Raw genomic sequence first — 18,258 nt, forward strand, 5'->3', positions numbered from 1 at the left:
TGTCTTGAAAATATAGTTTGAGGAATTGCCATACAAGGAGTTGTATAGTATTTTCTTTTCTCACATCCCTACAAGGAGAGAACTTCAAATCTCCATTTTCCCTCTCTCTCTTCCTCTCTAAAGAACGCTCACAGGCCCACAGAGAGAGAGACATGACGTCTCAGGGACACGTTCATTCAGCAGATTTTGTTCTGCTATAGACCTCAGGGGATGTCTGGTAGAGTATAACATGGCCAGCAGATGCCAGTGATCTCTGAAGAGTGCTTACTCTCTTTATTAGCTTCTGCCTTGAAGAGCAATGACTTATTTTATTTATAGTAAATGAGTCAAGTCTCATGTGGCAGGTGTGTGTGTGAGCCGGACTCTGAGTGTGTCAGTGGAAGCTGTGTTCAGGCCTGTGAAGTGAGAACGCTGCCCTTTGTGAGTAACACTTAGCATGTGGCTGCTCTATAGGCTGGTAAGCATACATCAGCCTCAGCTATGCATTCTACACTTCCCGCTACTGATCTACTTGATAATGAAAAAAGGAAAGCGCTGCTCCAGAGAAAATGTGTTGCTCGCTGCCACTGTCACTTCCTCATTCTTTCTCCCCCCTCCCACCCACTCTCTCCCCCCTATGTTATAATGAGGGTAACACAATGGCACATTCTTTATGTCTCATTGGCTCCTTTTTTTAAATGCAAGGGGAAATCCTTTTGGAGTTACCTAACCTGAATGCATTCTTAAGCAGTGGGGAAAGGGAAGATCTTGTTTTTCATTTATCAGCTTAATCAGGGCTGGCTGGCTCTTATAAATAACCACTCCCAAGTGTGTGTGTGACTGAAAAATCGAAGGTCTTTTGCATGTATTTAAATGTAATTGGTTCATAGAAAAGTATCGCAGAAAGCACTTCGGGGGCATTAAACTAATTTCTGACATTTAAGTTCCAATTTTATGTTCAACACTCAACAGAGTTGATGGATAACATCCATTTCCAGCCATTATGCTTAACGCCCTCTTCATTATCCTGTTCTGTCTCTCAGCACACTCACATCTCTCCTCAGCTCCATGTCCCGATTTCTAAGTGTTTTTTTCACACTGCTGAAAGATCACATACAGATATGCTTCTAACAAAGGCTGCATCATTTAATAAGTACACATAGTTCAGTCTTGTTCTTGAATGATTTCAGGTGTTGAATGATTGATAGGATGCGCTCAGCCTTACGTAATCACTGTTCCATCACCACACCTGGCAGATAGTCATCCTATCGTCATGGTTATATTGCTTTACTTCCTGTGTGTTGAATGCAAGTCTCAGCAAGGTGGAAAGAGAGAGTATAAAACCCGATAAACTTCAACCTTATTCTACTCGCTGGTGGATATACCGTTGTAAAGTAGAGCTTTAAAGGTGGGGTAGGTAAGTTTGAGAAACCGGCTCGAGTGCGCTAGAATTTGAAACTCCAATACACACGAACGCGCACATGACCAATGAGGGCACGAGATAAGTTTGTGCACAGATGGAAGGCTGAAATGGCAGGTAGGCCATCCAGTTTTTTTAGCCGGGCCGGCTAAAATGATTGGTCGTGCTTTTTACAGTACTACGGCTTTTTACAGTACTACGGCTTCCACATATGACATTTTTTTATGGATTTTTTGTCAAAGCACTTAAGATATTCATTGCTATCGGGATGTTAAGAGCATTCCATGGAATTTAACAAAAAGTGTATCTCGAGCCGGTTTCTCAAACTTACCTACCCCACCTTTAAGGGAGATAAACCAGGTCAATCGGGTAAATATTTAAACTACAGATACCACCATGACACTATCTCAGTTAATTATTCCTGTAAGGCGATTGTTTTTTGTATTGTATTGTGTGTTCTACTTTACAAGGAAAACCTGCTTGAGAGAAAACAACCTGTCACCAGCAAAATTCAATATTCGAGATTGCAAGATTTTAATGTCATATGCACATAAGCTACAGTGTAGAAATTGCAATGAAAGTCTTATGACCCAAGCTCCTCCAACGATGCAACATATTTAATAAAATGCAGAAATACTAATAAAAAATAGTGCAAGAAGTCTATATACACGTAAATATAATATGATACAAGAACAGAATGTAACATTTAAATATTGTACAGTAAAATGAAAACCACCTCCTAGAAAACAAAAAAAAAGCAACTCCCAGAACCACAATCACAGATAAAGTACACAGCACAGAAAACCCTGAAGTAGTTTCAAATCTCTAAAGACACTCATTTTTATCTGACAGAGGTTGAAAGCTGCAAAACGGATAAAATAGTTAACCATCATCACCTGATGCTGTGATCATTGGCTGGGCTGCTCTTTCAAAGTATTCAACACGTCGTCTACATGTTCTTAAATGAAAAATGTCATATTTTGAACAATCACAATTTCCTTTTAATTCAACCCGTTAAGCCCCAAGGTCCCCGCCGGCGGGGAACCTGTTTTTTTTTTCCGGGACACTGTGTCTCAGGGGATCTTAATATTTAAGAACCTATTAATGTGTTATACCAGATTAACGGAAATAATCTCAGCTAACTGATGATATAAACCATTTTTACCAAAACAAAACACAAGTCTCATAAGAAGCATCTAAATGACCCCTTAGCGAAAAATGCTAACGGACATTGGCACAGAACTCAAGATAAAAGTACCCTTATTACTTATCGTAGCTGCACATACAAGATCTCCGATTAAAGCTGAGGTTCCACAGATTATTTAGGTATATAGTATCATCGCTGAGTGATCCGAACTTGCGACAGGGGAAGCAAAGACAGACATCACAACACGTACCTTTACGTAGCTTCTAGGGAGATCGTCTCACCGTAGCTGTTAATCTGATCAAAAGACGTGTTCAATGGCATTGAAACGAGAAAAAACGCGGCTGAATCGGTTAATCCATAGGTTGATAAAGTTCCTGGGCAATAATTGGAATTATTTATAATCCATAATTCCATTTTTATGTAAAAATCGCAGAGCAAAAGTTAGCTGCTAATGGTAGCCACCAGAGTGGCTGCTGCTTCCGGTCTTGGCTATGCGGCAGTATAATACAAACACATGACCAAATAAGGACTATGTGGGAGTTGCCCTCGATTCCATTGGCTCAGACGGTTAGAAAGAGATGTCACATGTCAAAATCCAGCAGGGGGAGCCAGAGATATGAAAATCCACCCAAATGACCCCAGAAAAGTTTTCTTTTTGCTAAATCTGTCTTAAAATGTCAAATATCCCTTGTTTTGCATCAATCTTGATACAGGGTACTTATTATATGTTGTACTTTGGATTCCTAAAGCTTGTAGTCTACTAACCCATCATCCAAGGTTAGTTTTCACTATAAGTACAAAATATATTTGGGACGGACACTATAATTTACAGTTTTTTACCATGTTCAATCTGAATTTTCTTTAAAATAAAAAACATCTATATTGAATCTGACTTTTCTACATCCAACTGACAGGTTTATCATTACTTTGAGAAACAATATTATTAATTTAACCCTTTTAGAAGGGAAGATATGGTCATTTATTCTGGGAATGTCATTTTCGAGCCTGAAACCTGAAAAACAGGCTCAGGGTTTAACAGGTGTTAATAATACGTGAAACTAAAATATATTGCGCTTATTCAATCATTTGGTAAAGTGAGTCAGCATTTAGTTTTTTTTAAATCTTGTGTCGGTGGATGTGTTATCCTGTCCGAGGCCGAGCGATGTTGTGATGTTTTGAAGGGAATAAGATGTGTATCTTATCTGAAGTTACATAAAACAGGAAATGGAAAAGACAGCACATTGCTTGGTAATTACAATAAATAAATCATCAAAATGTGCGTACACAGCCTTGTTTTGATCAAATGCCTTTATTTATTTCCTATTCATTCTCTCAAACTGTGCATTCAAACCCTACAGTTTCCTACAATCTTAATAAAGAACAAGGGGTAGAGTTGATAAGTAAATGCTGTGGAAATAATCATATTTGTTTGGTCACGAGCTTCTTATTTAAATTAATCAAATGTATTGTTTTCTCATTGCAGCTTAATGATGGAGGCAAGGCAGCTAAAGCCAACATGACAGTCGGAGACATCATCATGTCCATTGACGGCATTTCCACGGACCGCATGAATCACCTGGAGGCCCAGAACAAGATTAAGGCCTGCACGGGCAATCTCAGCCTCACTCTGCAGAGGTAACAGTTGCACACATGAGCACACACTTTCTGCAGCATAATCTATGGATTTCCTCGCTCAGCAGTGGAATGCATACTTTGTTGATTTTGCCCACCAGTGTGTATTTAAGCCTGTTTGAAGAACTTATAGGAGTCAAGAGTTTCCATACTGTATGCATTTGAAGCTACTTTTAACAGGATAGTGAACAGACACAAAGAAAACTTTAACTGGCCATCTGAAGATTAATTGACATGTCTGGTTTATTTGTACTTTTTATTATTTAAAAGCAGATGATAGTTTCTGCCACAACATATGCCATGTCCCGGAATCCTTTCTGAGGTTTCAAATAGTTTAAAATACTTAATTATGATTGATATTTCTTGCATGATTTATGTAATAGTACATTGGCAAGAAAGCATGGTATTGACATTTCTTATGTAATTCAATCTAATTGGAATCACACAATAGACAACATTAAATGGAAAGATTCTGAACGAGAAAAAACCCACAGCTGTACTATAACTACTGTGCAATAAATAGAAGTTATAAGTAACAGTCCAACAGCCATACCATTTCCATTATTTAAGTTATACATACCATACAGTCTTTCCAGGTGTTGTCCAGCCAAATAGACACTCTCGGTGCTTGATGCCAATACGTCTAAAAGTGATTTCCATGTAAAGTAAATCTTAAGGCAAATCTATTGCACATTTTACAGTGTAAAATCACAGTTTAGAGGTATGCAAATCAAAATACTTGAGGTTTGCATTCCAGTTAAATTGTTGGCCCAAAATCGCTTCCTTGGATCTCCAGAGCGTGTACTCACAGCGAGAGATTCTTAATTAATAGTTTACACATGTTCTTTCTGGCTGTGTAGGTCATGGCAGAGAATCTGTAAAAGTCTTCAGTTTGAGTTTGATCGTGCTGAGTTCATCAACTGCCTTCTGCTTCTCTTAAGAGACAAAAGGAAGACCCTGGTATTCTGAGGCCCTTGAGTATATTAAACCTTAGCGCAGCGCTCTGAGCACTTTAAATGTAAACCCCCTTATAATAGCGCTCTGTAAGGCCGTAATATATGCTTCAAAGAAAAGACAACACAGAATTCAACTGAGGGTTTCATTTTATTTGTCCACCAAGGAACATTTTCTCTCCAAACAACTTTTATAGTCTATGTAGTGAAAGGTCAGGACGCCTTGAGTGAGTTTTGTCGACAAATAAATAGCTTATATTTACTTTTTAAGGACAGCACTGCCTATCCAAGATCAGTTCTCTCATCTCAGAGCTTCTAATATGGACGAGCAAAAGTAAAAATGATTGTGATCCCTTTCATTGAAGTTTAGCGTACATGTTCTGCAGCAAAGCGTAGAGAAGAGTAACTTTAGTGGCAGAAACAAATAAAGGCAAAGCATGCACACTCTCAGAGCTGTAAACCATGTTGACAGAAAAACTCAAAGACTAGTTTGCATGTCCTGTCATTCCATCACCACATCAAAGGAGTACTATTACTGTGTGCTGTAATCGTGGGAAAAATAATCCTAAAATAACCCTGTCCCACAGCTGTATGTAATCTACTGTGGGTAATGGCTTCACAATGAAACATCAAACATTGGGGTCTCACAGGACATGTAAACTACGAGAAAAAACACCCAATAAACAACAAAGGTTTCCTCGATATAAAGGATTGAAGTTTGCTTCTTTTTTTGGCGGCATTCTTTAGATTGCAGGCTGTTTGATATCGCATGTCTTCATTCAGTGAAGCAGAGAGAAGAATTTAAAAAGAACTTTTCTGTGTTTGTTTCATTTTGGGATTGAAAAAAGGATACTTTATACTTGGGACTTGAACATGATATATTATAAGACATTTGAATATAATGGGATTGGACATTCACACTGACCATTTTGTTATTGTCTTCTAAATTAGTTAAAGATCAGTATAATAAATGTTGTATTTGAGGTGTTTTACTAAAATATTTCTCTCTGACGTGTAACACTTTCTCAATCCACATTCTCACGTTAGATTTATGGTTTTCATGATCACACTCTTCTTATCATAAAAGCTTTCAAAGAGTGCCAACAGATGATTAATGTCACTTCAGTTTAGTACCATTATGTCTCTTTGTCATAGCTCACATTCTTTGGGCAGTTCCCTAAAATGACACTGACATATAGCAGGTGTTAAAAAAGATACTACAGCCCTCACCTGTTATGCACAGCATAACCCTAACCTAACAAAGCATGTAGTTTGCACTACTACTCTAATTAGCTCAGATTGTTGCACTCATTTCAATATAAGGGCTAGATAATTATGTAATTCAATCTAATTGGAATCACACAAGACAACATTAAATGGAAAGATTCTGAACGAGAAAAAACCCACAGCTGTACTATAACTACTGTGCAATAAATAGAAGTTATAAGTAACAGTCCAACAGCCATACCATTTCCATTATTTAAGTTATACATACCATACAGTCTTTCCAGGTGTTGTCCAGCCAAAAAGACACTCTCGGTGCTTGATGCCAATACGTCTAAAAGTGATTTCCTTGTTGCTAGGTAAGGGGAAATATTTATTGTCGAGAGGAAATTGTATTGAGGTTTGAAAATATTCTCCTCATCCTGGCAATATGAGTCTGAATGCACAAAGAGCTGTTGTGTATTTTGTGGCAGAGAGAGAAACCAGTTTTTCCATTTCCAAGATTGTGGTTACAGGAAAACATGTCAAAACAGCGTCTGACAGCACCCACTAAGTTTCGCTGATACAGAATTCGTCATGAACTAAACACACTGTTTAACCAAAGTTTTCTGTTTATGACCACTACACACAGTCCTACATTTCTCACAATAACACCTACCTCAGTGGAACATGCTACATGTATAGTAGGTCAGATATAGGCCTCTCTGAGTAAGTGGCTTTATCAAAATCCTGTATCTTCCATCCATTCACATGTAACTGTTGGTATGACTCGTGAATTTAATGGGTACTTTTTGTTCTACCAACACGTAAATATTCTCGCTGAGCAGCTGATAGTTAGTCACGCCAGGAACCTGTGGGAAGTAGCCGCAGGACGGTATGATAATTGATGTTTATTTATTGTCATTGAAATATGCAGCACAGTGCAATATTCCCAGAGGTTGTGGCTGGCTGCACCTGGTTACAAAACCTCAAAGATAATACAAAACATATCAATACGGCTGGCCCTGCGATTTTATGTCAGCTACCACAGCACAGCAGTCTTTGACTTAGATTTTGTATTTGTAACTTAAGATTTTATTCACTACGTTTCAAATTAAGACAGTGCTGCAGCTACCTTATATAACAAGGTTTACCAACAGGTCGCTCAATATGGCTAATCATGATTCAGCTGGGGGGCTGTGCTTTTAAGTCTACAGATATTTTCATACAGGGCCTATGTTCACCCAACGAGTCTTATGGAATGACCGGGTGAAGTAGAGGACAATCCAATGCAGCCCGAGCCCCCGCTGACTCCTGGCTGCCTGCGCCAGATGTGGTGTGGTGGTCGGAAGAAAAGTACGAAAGGATGAGGGCTTGTTATTGCATCGCTTGGGCCTGCATTAAAAATATCCATTAACTGGAGTTGCAGTTTATTCTGCTGTGGTTTGCAGATCTGACCTCAAGGAGAACTCTCTTAATTTATCCACTTTCTTTATTCAGCAATTGTGTCTCAATGCAAATTTGAATAGCTTTTGTCTAGTCCTCTGGTTGACCTTTATTACCCTACTTGCTTGCCAAGAAGAGCCCACATGACCAACGTTAAGAAGGGCTGTAGATGGGCATGACAAGGCACATTTTAAATGAATGCCCTTTGTCACTATGATGCATGTGACTGCTGATATGGACAAGTGCACAGAGTTCCTACTTGACACGTGTATCAGACACGGATAAGTATCCAGGCAACTGACAGCAACAGGCCGTCTAGCTGCATGTTAATAAGCTCTGAAAGGAGCAAATGCATTTCCTTCATTACAAGCACTGTCACAGTCTTACATCTCTCTTGGTTTCTTTTAAACCCATCTGTTCTGACTGTTTCTCATGAAATATCATCATGAGTTCCACTTAAAAGCCAAACACCCGTCTCCTACGATGCTCATTTGTGTTGAAATATGAGGGAGCAGTGACAAAAGGGGGAACAAGGAGAGGCGGTGCGCCAGAGTCACGCTGTGAGTTTTGCCACTGAGCGGACAGGCTGGCTGCACAGAAAAACATAAATACAGAATGTAAAGTTAGTTTCCACACCGCTTATTCCACATCCCTCTGTTTGAGTTTTTGTTTTGCTTTCCTATGTTTTTGTTTTTCTTCTTCTCCATGCTTTGGCTCAACATTTCATGCAGCGGTAAATCTGCGAAAACAGATAGTATATGCCAGGTCCCCTACGTTTTAACATTCATCACACAAGTTGAATGCAAGAGGGCAGGCCCTGTTCAGAGAGGTTATGAAAGATATAACCCAGGCTTGACATGATATCAAAATATGTACCAAATTCTGACTCCAAGCCTGCTTCAATATGATGAAAGTGAGCCAAACGTTATATAGATCTTAGAACAAGAAAGAAAGAAAATCATTAAAGCTGTTTCTTTGGTACTTTTCCGACAGTAAATAAATGGTGTATGAAAACCACACTGCAAAAATGTAAAGGCTATTATTTTAGCAGTTTTCCTTCAATATAAAAGAAAATGCTATTTGAGTCTGCTAAGTGGTATGATGTGTGTATGGTGAGAAAGCTGTGTCTATTAGCCGCTCCATCATTCAGTCAAATGCCATACACCAGACTATTTCTCTTGGCCCTCAAAGAAAAACGGGCAGGGTGGAAATGTGTCAGCCTGCTCTGCCCTCAGGGTTACTCCTCTGGTAAATCTCCTCGTTCTCAAACTCTTGAGGTGTGTGTGTGTGAGTGTGTTTGTGTGTGTGTGTGTGTGTGTGTGTGTGTGTGTGTGTGTGTGTGTCTGACAGAGTGGGTGTATTCACACGCTCATGACATGTTGTTGAAATCCACACTTTAGCAACCTATTTGTTCTTCTAAATCCACTTTTGCTTTCAAGATAATATTTATTTATACCTTGCACCTATTTATTATCATTTCCTAAAAGTATATTGTCTTTAAGAAATGCTCCATATATGAATCTTGTAGATATCAGCCTCAGTAATCTAATAAAACTAAGCATCCTGATTAGATTAGGAGGAAACAACTGAAGCGTGTTCTGGATTCAGCCGAGATTTGATAATGCCTTCAACAGAGACAGCATTTCTCTTTGTTATGAATACATACTGTGGCATACACTGTGGTAATACGGAAAGCAGTTCTATTGTATGTATAATATTAGTTGGATTAACATTAGAGAAATAACGTCAAATGTGTGTGATGAATGCATATCCAGTGTAATACGGATAATGCAGTTAAGTGGCAAATATATTTAAATCTTGTTTCATTGATGTACTTTGTTATGTAGATACTGCTATATCAGATCAGTGAAAAATGCAAATGATCATAGATATGCTGTAAAATAAAGTATAAATAATATGCATGTATTTTCCGTAAAAATGACATCCTAATTCTTATGCAGCTTTTCTCAATGAGCATTTAACCTTTTAAGTAACCTTGTGAATAATAATAAGTGATACATGGAACTAATACTTCATCACACATTTCAAAGAGAACAATTACGGCATCCAGTATTATTTTTCTTTCCTTTTCATAATATATAAAATGTTTACGTAGGATGCCTTCCATCAGAATTAGACCAGTTGGTGCCATGATTACATTACAGTGAGATTAACCATGCACATGTACACTGACACCCAGAAGTAAATACTGCCTCTTTGTCATAGCAGAGCTAAAGCAGGTCCAGCTGTGCAGGGAGCTGGAAGGCACCGAGGGGCTGAGCTCAACAGATGTTCGCGGGACGACCTGAGCAATATTTGTTCAGTTTGCTCTGAGAAAAAGACAGATAGGGAGTGAATCTGCCCAGCTGCCGCTCACTGTGCCGCTGATGGCAGATACACACTGCCTCATTGTAGACTGGGTCCACATTTGTAACAGAATGTACTGTTTGATCTCTAGCCCTTTAACTGTTTCCATTGGCACTGCCTGCTGCTTCTCCATAAGCAGGTCCAATAATATTACGGTACATTGGAAAATAAGCATATTTACTGGAAACTGTCAATGCAAGTATGGGCACGGATTTTGTCAACATCTGGTTCGAGGGTTGGGTACTTTTAGAACCTGATGCCAATTCCATTTTCTGCAGACAGGAAGTGCTTAACAGTTTGTTGACTGTTTTCCTAACATGGCAGAGAGGAAGGATGCCAGCCGACATACCATAGCTTTTGGTCCGGATATTGACTTGCTGACTCACTGTCTGTTTTTTATGTTTTGTTTTAAAGACCAATAAGGGACACATGTTATGCAGAGACAGTTCTTGCGAGTATTAAGAATGGACGTTAGGTTTGTTGGACATTTGCCGGTTTCTAACGAAAGTATCTCAGGAGAACAACAGATATACAGTCCTCCACATCTCCCAAAGGTGATAAAACTGTGGCAGCTGCTTCAATCATGAGTGTAAATCAGATACGGACACGCAACCTAAAGTACTGTAGGTTCACATACTTGCAGTTTTGCTTGTTTAAGCCCCCTTTACTAAAAAGTACATATAATTGAACAAACTTCTAAAACAAACAATTTTGAACACTTCTCAAGGACGCTATTTGATTCTATGTATACTGTATCAGTGCACAATAAAAGCCAACTTCTGGAGCTTGCTTTAATTTATTTATTTTACATCAAACTCATTTTAACATATAAATGCCATTTCATTTGGAAACATCTCTCCAGTTTGGTGTTTTTCAGGATGCTCTGACTCCCAAGATATATGATGTAACCCTGACAGAAAAAAAAACAGTGGTGCGATTGTCACAAGACTATATTGTAAAATTATAAATTGCTGCTTTGAAGATGTGAGTGCAGTGTTTTCATGAGTTTCTTTCTGTCTTCACAGACCCAGCAGTGCCCCTCAAGATGGAGTCACTAAGGTATGAAGTTAAATATTCACATCAATTCTGTATTTTATGAAGGTCTTCTGAATTCCATTTCATTTCTAAAAACTATAGCAGTTTCTTAAAAGTGAGCATTCTCACTGTGCCCTTCTGAGATTATGTCAGAAAACCGACTGGCTTGGCTTGCATACCTGACCTCAGAGGCCACGCTTTATAGCACCTCTTAAAGTGGTATGGCACAGGCATGACTTGTGAAAACACCTTTGATTTGTTGTGCAGTGCTTTTTGAGAATGCTGTATTTACATGCATGGGTTTATTGTGGATGTGCATGCTGTGTGTCTCCACCTTTATCCAGGAAGAGCCTCAGGAAATCATAAAACCTGTCCCAATCACTCACCCTGCCCCAAGCACGGCATACACCAAGCCCTCCAGTCAGCCCGGCCCTGCGTACAACAAGACCGCCCGGCCTTTTGGGGGCGACAGCAGCATTGTGGTCACAGCCCCCTCCCCGGCTGCCCCCTCCATCCCCTCACCATTATCTGCTTTCAAGCCAGCTGCTCCTTCTCAACCGCCACAGCCTCCATTTCTGCTGAAGTCCAGCCTGCCTGCCCCGGACTCAGCTCCAGCCAATTCGGTCACCAGGCCCAGCCCTGTTCGCTCCACCTTCACCCCCCCATCTGCCTCTTCCTCCTCATCTAACTCCTCCTCTCCAGCCAGAGTGACAGCCCCCCCCTCCCATCCTAATGTCCCACAGCCCTCCGTCTATAACACTCCGATCCACCTCTACTCCAATACCAATGCATGTGAGGTGGCTGTTGGACAGAGACGTGGTCTTTTGGAGAGCCAGGGGCTGTCAGAGAACTTCAATGGGTGGGTACCATTCATCAAATCAGGTTTTTCTTCATGTTGGTGCATTTATTTAGTCATATTTGTACTGTGCGCTGTGTGCTTTGGTGAGCAGACCCAGAAGGCCTTGTGGTTCATAGAGGCCACAGATAAGTTGGCAGTTTTTCTTTGCCCAGAAGAAAGTAAAATGTCCCATTCCACTCCTCCTGAACCTCATTCCCTATTTCACCCCTAAACATGTGTCTAATTTAAAAAGCTAACATTGAAATCTGAGGCACGCTGCACATCTTGTTTAAATCTTCTACACGGCAACCGGAGAAGTAAGAAAGAGTCTAGACAACTTGCTAACTGATGCTACTAACTGCCTATCTATAATTGACAGTGTGGTTCGCAGCACTGCCAAACACACGGTCTGTCCAACAGGCTGCTGCAACACTTGTTTCTAATTAGATGTTTTCTGGCAGCGCTGAGCTAAGTTTGGCTGGACTGAGTCTCATCAGCACGATTTCACTCACAGGTTGGGTTACAGTAGACTTTGCAAGGTTCAAGTGATTTGACACTCTTTTTCAACTCTCTATTACTTGAAAAAATAGGTCGCAGAGATTTGTTTTTATTGGAGAGCAAGCGGCTCAACACTTAAGTATATCTGTGAAGCCTATATTTATGTATTTACAATGAAATAAAACCCGTCAGTTTGCTTTTTTTAGGAATTTTTCAAATCAGTTTTTGCAGATAACCTGTTCAAAAGTCAAACATTTAGAAATAGAAAACAAATATATTCATGTAAAAACTTAGTGTACATAAAAATACAAATTCATAATACACTAATAAGGCTCCAAATGTCTTATTTCTTCAACTTTGGACTATCAGCTCACAGTTGAAGTGCATTTGTTTCAGCATGTGTGTTTGTGTCCTCACCCGCATGCTCTGTTTCTGACTTCCTTGGCTTTTCTTCATGCACATTCTCTCAGAAGGGCCTTTTACCTAAAGGGCATGTGTTTCGGACTGTGATCCATCTCCAAAGCTTGTCTCTTCCTGCTCTTCCTGTGCTTCAATCCTTTTCCGTTTACCCCTTCTTTCCCACAGGAGGAAGAAGAGACAGACACCAAGTTAGTGCTGTGAATGATAATGCATCTGCTGCAGTTGCTTTCTAACCATGTGGAATGTGATTACAGCCTTCACATCTCTCTGGTTTATGATTACCAAAAGGCATGCTTGCACCTCTTTGAGCTAACCCTCACAAACCTCTCATTCGTGCCGCTCATCCACTTATAGTACATGCTCACTTCAAGGTCCAAACAAAGTTCGAAAACGCTGTAAACAATCAATCTCCCAGACACCACAGGACACTCAGTGGGGGTCAGCTCATACAATTCATTCTTTTTCTCAGCGGCGTCAGGCTGTGTTAGCTAATACTGTATTTACAAGCGGGCCTGTCAGCACACTCAGTTCCTCGTGTCACCCACTCTGCATCTGTCTCGCTCCATCTGCTACTGTTGGCAGAATGTTAACTCAAGGCCAGAGAAATCACTGCCAAGTTTATTCTGCTTTGACTGGGAACAGACTGTCTTTGATCATCCTTCACCTCCACTTGAATGACACAAACACACACTTACAGAATACCAAATTGCACACACTTTGACTTTTGACATTGAATTGGCTCACAGTTTAGAAACAGCACTCAAACTAAACCGTGCATGTAAAAACATAACCTAAATATTATTGCATTCTAGAGAACCCTCGAATTATTTTAGGTAGAAAACCTGATCCCTAATTTTCACAGCACATTACTGCCACCCTGTGGTGAGATGTGGTAACTGTCACTTTTATCTCTAAAACTCACTTGACAACCAGCTGTTGGTGTGTTTCATTTCACCATTTTAGTATAGTATAGGTAATTGCTTAATAACCAAATATAATTTTTAAGGGAATTGCAATATTTGGATGACTTATACTCTGTGGGTTTCCTTTCTAATAGTGAGCCTCAGACAAGTCTTGTGTAAGTATAAGTCAGAACAGTTTCTTGACTTATGCATATTAAGAGTGCAGGCTCAAAGAGTTTAGCACTTAATATGACTTTTAATCTTGTGATGATTTCTACCTTTGTGTGTTTCCTTTCTGTCTTCTTATTGCTCGCCTGCAGACTTCCACCTCCAACTAAACCTAGGAGGTAATTGTGAATCTAACAGCATTTAGGTCTAAGTTTGAACATGTATCTACTGTATTGTTGGTCGTCACTAAAAGAGTGAGTTGTTTGTCAGCTTTTGTGTGTGGTATCTTGTTTTTAGTGATGTTCTCAATATTATATGTTTAATACATGTTGCCTTCCATGCCTGTAACATCATCATTGTTGATCTGATCTTAGGAAGGTTAATGTGGAGCCTGAGGACCATGCGTCCCAGCTGAGTGATGCCAGCAAGAAGCGTCTGATGGAGGACACGGAGGACTGGCACCCCCGAACCGGCACCTCCCAGTCCCGCTCCTTCCGCATCCTGGCCCAGCTCACCGGCACTGAAAATGGTGTGTACTAACCTTAGTGTGCTAGTATCTTTAAATGGGGCTTAACACTGAAGCGTCATAATAAGGTGTCTTTCATGCTTTTGTGTTGAAAGTAGCTTGATATAATTTTAGGAAATAGTGTCACTTCATTTTAGACCTATTAAACCACTTAAAGCCGGATCACCTATCAGTTTTATCCAATTCATTTGAGTGGAGCCCATTTTAACATATTTCCTTGAATAGCTTATATAAGACTTTTAATAATGTCCCTCCTGCTAATCATATATCTTTAAAAAAACGTCATTGTCTCTTTAAATCACAGTGATATTACTGTTTCCTCACTCATGGAAAGATTTCATCGCCATATGAATTCAATGTATCTTTTTATATTACTTTTTTTGACTATAATTGACATTGATGGTTACATGATCAGGCTGTGGTTTTTGGACTCTCTCCACTCATAGGGCTTGTGTGAATGTGTGTGTGGATGTGTTTCACCAATGAAAAATGTCATTTAAAGCAACCCCGGTTATAAAAGGAAGTTAGATGAGAGATTGGTCCGTCTCGTTCTCTCTTTCTGTCTAATTAAGTTACCAGACTGGTGTGGAATATGAGACGTGCTTTGAACAGTTGATGTATATTCAATGTGCGTGGTGCTTCTGCAGCTGTGAACAATTGGGGAATATGTCCAAAAAGGGTCTAGTTTGTATGGTTTACACTTGCTTATTCACTTCGTACTCTGACAAGATTAATCTAGAACATGTTAAAGCAGATATGAAGCAGCAGAATTGTTTTTCCATATTCTCACTGACCTTTTATTGTACTTTACATTCATTGGTGTTATTTTTCTCCTCTGTTGCAGAGCAAGCTCCAGAGAACGGTGGAAAGAAGTAAGTGGTTGGTGGTTTGTAATGTAATCAAAGTTGGTATGTGGTTGTGAGTGTTCATTCGCTCTCTGTCTTTCGTCTGTGAGTATTTTTTGCATGCGCTGAATGTGAGGCATCCATTTTATAATAGTAATAATAATAATTTCTTGATAATTGAGGTTTCATATTCCGAATTGGTCCTAAGAGTACTCATGTAAGCATGTCTGGGACTCTGTGATTCAGAGTTAAGCCCTGATTTCCTGTTCTTGTGGTCCCACAGTATCATGCTTCATTTAAGGCTTAATTTTGAGAAACCGCTTTGAGAGCTCTCAGAGGAAGAGGTTGGAGCGGAGACAGCCGGAGACTCAGCAAAGGCCCTGATTGCTACTGCTGTTCTCCACCTTAAGTCAATTTAATCTGCAGTAAACACAGATATCCCTCCACACCGGGGTTTCAAGCTATCAGTGTGTCACTCACTGGAACCTGTGGGTAATTAAATGGCCGTGTGGATAATAGCAGACCTGCCAGAAGAAGATCCTGCTCCTCTTCTATTAGTGTTCAGTGTACTCTTCTTAAAAAGAGAGCATACACGTCTGCCTTGAATTATATTTCAAAAGAAAGAAGGGTCTTATATTTTGTATTGGTTGCGCTCTTGCTATTTCCCCCTCATTCATACATACTCTTGTGTTTTGCTTTACTTGTCTTCTACCTTTATCTTAACCTTTCCAACTTTCCCCTTTTCTCCTTTTTTCGCTTTTGATCCTGCTTCATGGGACAAATCAGAGAGAGCAAGTTGGACCCAGAAGTCATAGGACAAATGTACAACAAGCTGAGAGATTGGCATCATGATGTTTCAGCGCGTTTGCTAAATGTGTAGTAGGCACATGTCTTGTTTCATATTTTATTTATCATTATATTATTCAACATTATTTAACGTACAATGCCTCCAGTTTGCTTACCATCCAAGTTACAGCCATGATTTTGAACACTTAGTTTGAATAACTGAAGTAAAAAGTGAATTGAAAATGTTACTATGTAAGGATGTAGTCATATTTTCAAATGTTAATTTAAGTCATGTAAGTAATTATGTGTGCTTAGAAATGCAACATTACAGTATATCACAGGGTACACGTGTTCTTCTCTTTCGTTACTGTCCAAGCCTCCACTCCTCTGCACTTTCTGTAATCTTGTACTTTTTTTTTTCCAGCATTTCTGTTTCCTGCTATTTTCTATACTAACCTATAGTTTAAAAGCATAGTTTAACTTTGCTTTTGATGATTTTACCCTCAATAAACTTTTGTCTCTCTTTCCTGCTGTTGCTTATTTCCTAATCGTTTCATTTCCTTTTCTGTTCTTATTGGCGGGGGGAAAAAATTGACTTTTCATGTTTTACATTTCCATGAAGTTAAGTTTATGATATGGAAAACTCGGTTTTGCATGAAGAGAAAAAGGGTTCAAATACATGTAGTTTATTTATTTGAAAAATAAGACAATAAATGACTTTCCTCAAAATAATCGAATATAAGTCAGATCCGTTATTGCCAATAGTTATCATAAATCATGAGAACCAGCTGATTTCTTTCCGCTGTGGTTTTATCATCATTGCAATATCAATAGCCTCATACTGACTCTGTCACGCATCACTCAAGGTAATAAACATATGGTTAATGTGCTACATTTAAACACTGTGGGATCTGTCTGCCATTAAAAGAGCTCTGGTTTTGCGTCACTACGATTTGAGGCCACAGACACCAATGCAATCTGGTAAATCTACTCACAAGTGAAATATAAAACCAGCTGCTGGTCGCATTGCATTTCCTTAATATAACCCTCCTGTCATTCAACCAGAAATACCTAACAGGCAGGATATGAGAAAGAAAACTATAAGACATGATGAAAACCATGACAAGAAATAAAACCATGAATCCTTCTTTGACAGTATGCCATGTTGTTGATAACATGCAGTCTTATGTTGCTGCAAAGAAAAACAGCTTCAGGGTTAGAAATGTCTATCCTGCTGGTTCAAGTCCTTTGCTCTTCTTTATCTGAGCAGTCACTTTAAGGATGCTTCTAAAGGGCGGGAAGTTATATATTTAAGATTCAATCAAATGTAAACAAGCAGATCATGTGTACGAAACTTTATTGAAAGTGCCAAATGTATTAAATAAGTATCTTTCTTCATTTTGAGTTCATTGCTCCCAACAGGAGGTCCTCATCTTGAAATTAAATATGAAAAAATTCACAATTGGCAGGCACTAGATATATAAGGGCTTCTCATTTTCAACTGTAATATATTATACAAACAAAGAGATAACCACTGCCTCAGAGTGTCTTCATCATTGCTGTTTCTGGAAAATAAAAGCAATATCCATTGCAGAAATGATCCCACTGGCTATCTCCGATAATGATTGCAGGGTACGCTTCATGTACAGCAGACAGTATGGCATCACCACCTGTAATTGTTGCCTCATGTCAGTAATTGACAAACCATATGTACAGTGGGCGTCAGTGCATATCCTTATTTGAAGGCGCCCCATAATTGCCCTAATTGTTTGCATGTGTCACTGAGATTTCCACTGATTGTAAACGTTTGTACCTTCAGTGAGAGAACCAGCAGTTGACACGATCGCACTACGCATTATTTTGTGCAGGAGGCTCAGTTCAACCTGTGACACTTAGATGTCTTTCTTACTCAGGGATCAAAGGAACATTGCACAAAAATAGCACACAAAATAATGGGAAAAGCTGTTGCTGGTAGGGGGGGGAAAAAGTGACAGGCATTAGTTGCAGAGGTGGGAAGTAGTGGAGAACAAATACTTCGTTAAGTGCATTTTTCCTGTATCAGTACTTTATTCCAGTACTTATTTTTCTGACGA

At 39.4% G+C, this 18,258-nt stretch overlaps 1 protein-coding gene across 8 annotated transcripts in view; it reads left to right on the forward strand.

Moving 5' to 3' along the window:
* The window catches only part of pdlim5b (PDZ and LIM domain 5b), a 38,414-nt gene that overhangs the window by 14,698 nt on the left and 5,458 nt on the right, over positions 1–18,258 (forward strand). For 2 of the 8 annotated variants that reach the window (XM_079656681.1, XM_079656680.1), the window contains exons 3-8: positions 4,030–4,181; positions 11,173–11,206; positions 11,527–12,041; positions 14,161–14,187; positions 14,383–14,537; positions 15,379–15,406. In XM_079656681.1, coding sequence (XP_079512807.1) covers positions 4,030–4,181; positions 11,173–11,206; positions 11,527–12,041; positions 14,161–14,187; positions 14,383–14,537; positions 15,379–15,406 — 911 coding nt within the window. Of the gene's footprint in view, positions 1–4,029; positions 4,182–11,172; positions 11,207–11,526; positions 12,042–13,103; positions 13,127–13,995; positions 14,017–14,160; positions 14,188–14,382; positions 14,538–15,378; positions 15,407–18,258 lie in introns of all 8 variants that reach the window. The other 6 variants (XM_079656685.1, XM_079656683.1, XM_079656686.1 and 3 more) reach the window with 6 other exon arrangements.

This window comes from Notothenia rossii (assembly GCF_949606895.1).
Source record: "Notothenia rossii genome assembly, chromosome: 11".
Lineage (NCBI taxonomy): Eukaryota > Metazoa > Chordata > Actinopteri > Perciformes > Nototheniidae > Notothenia > Notothenia rossii.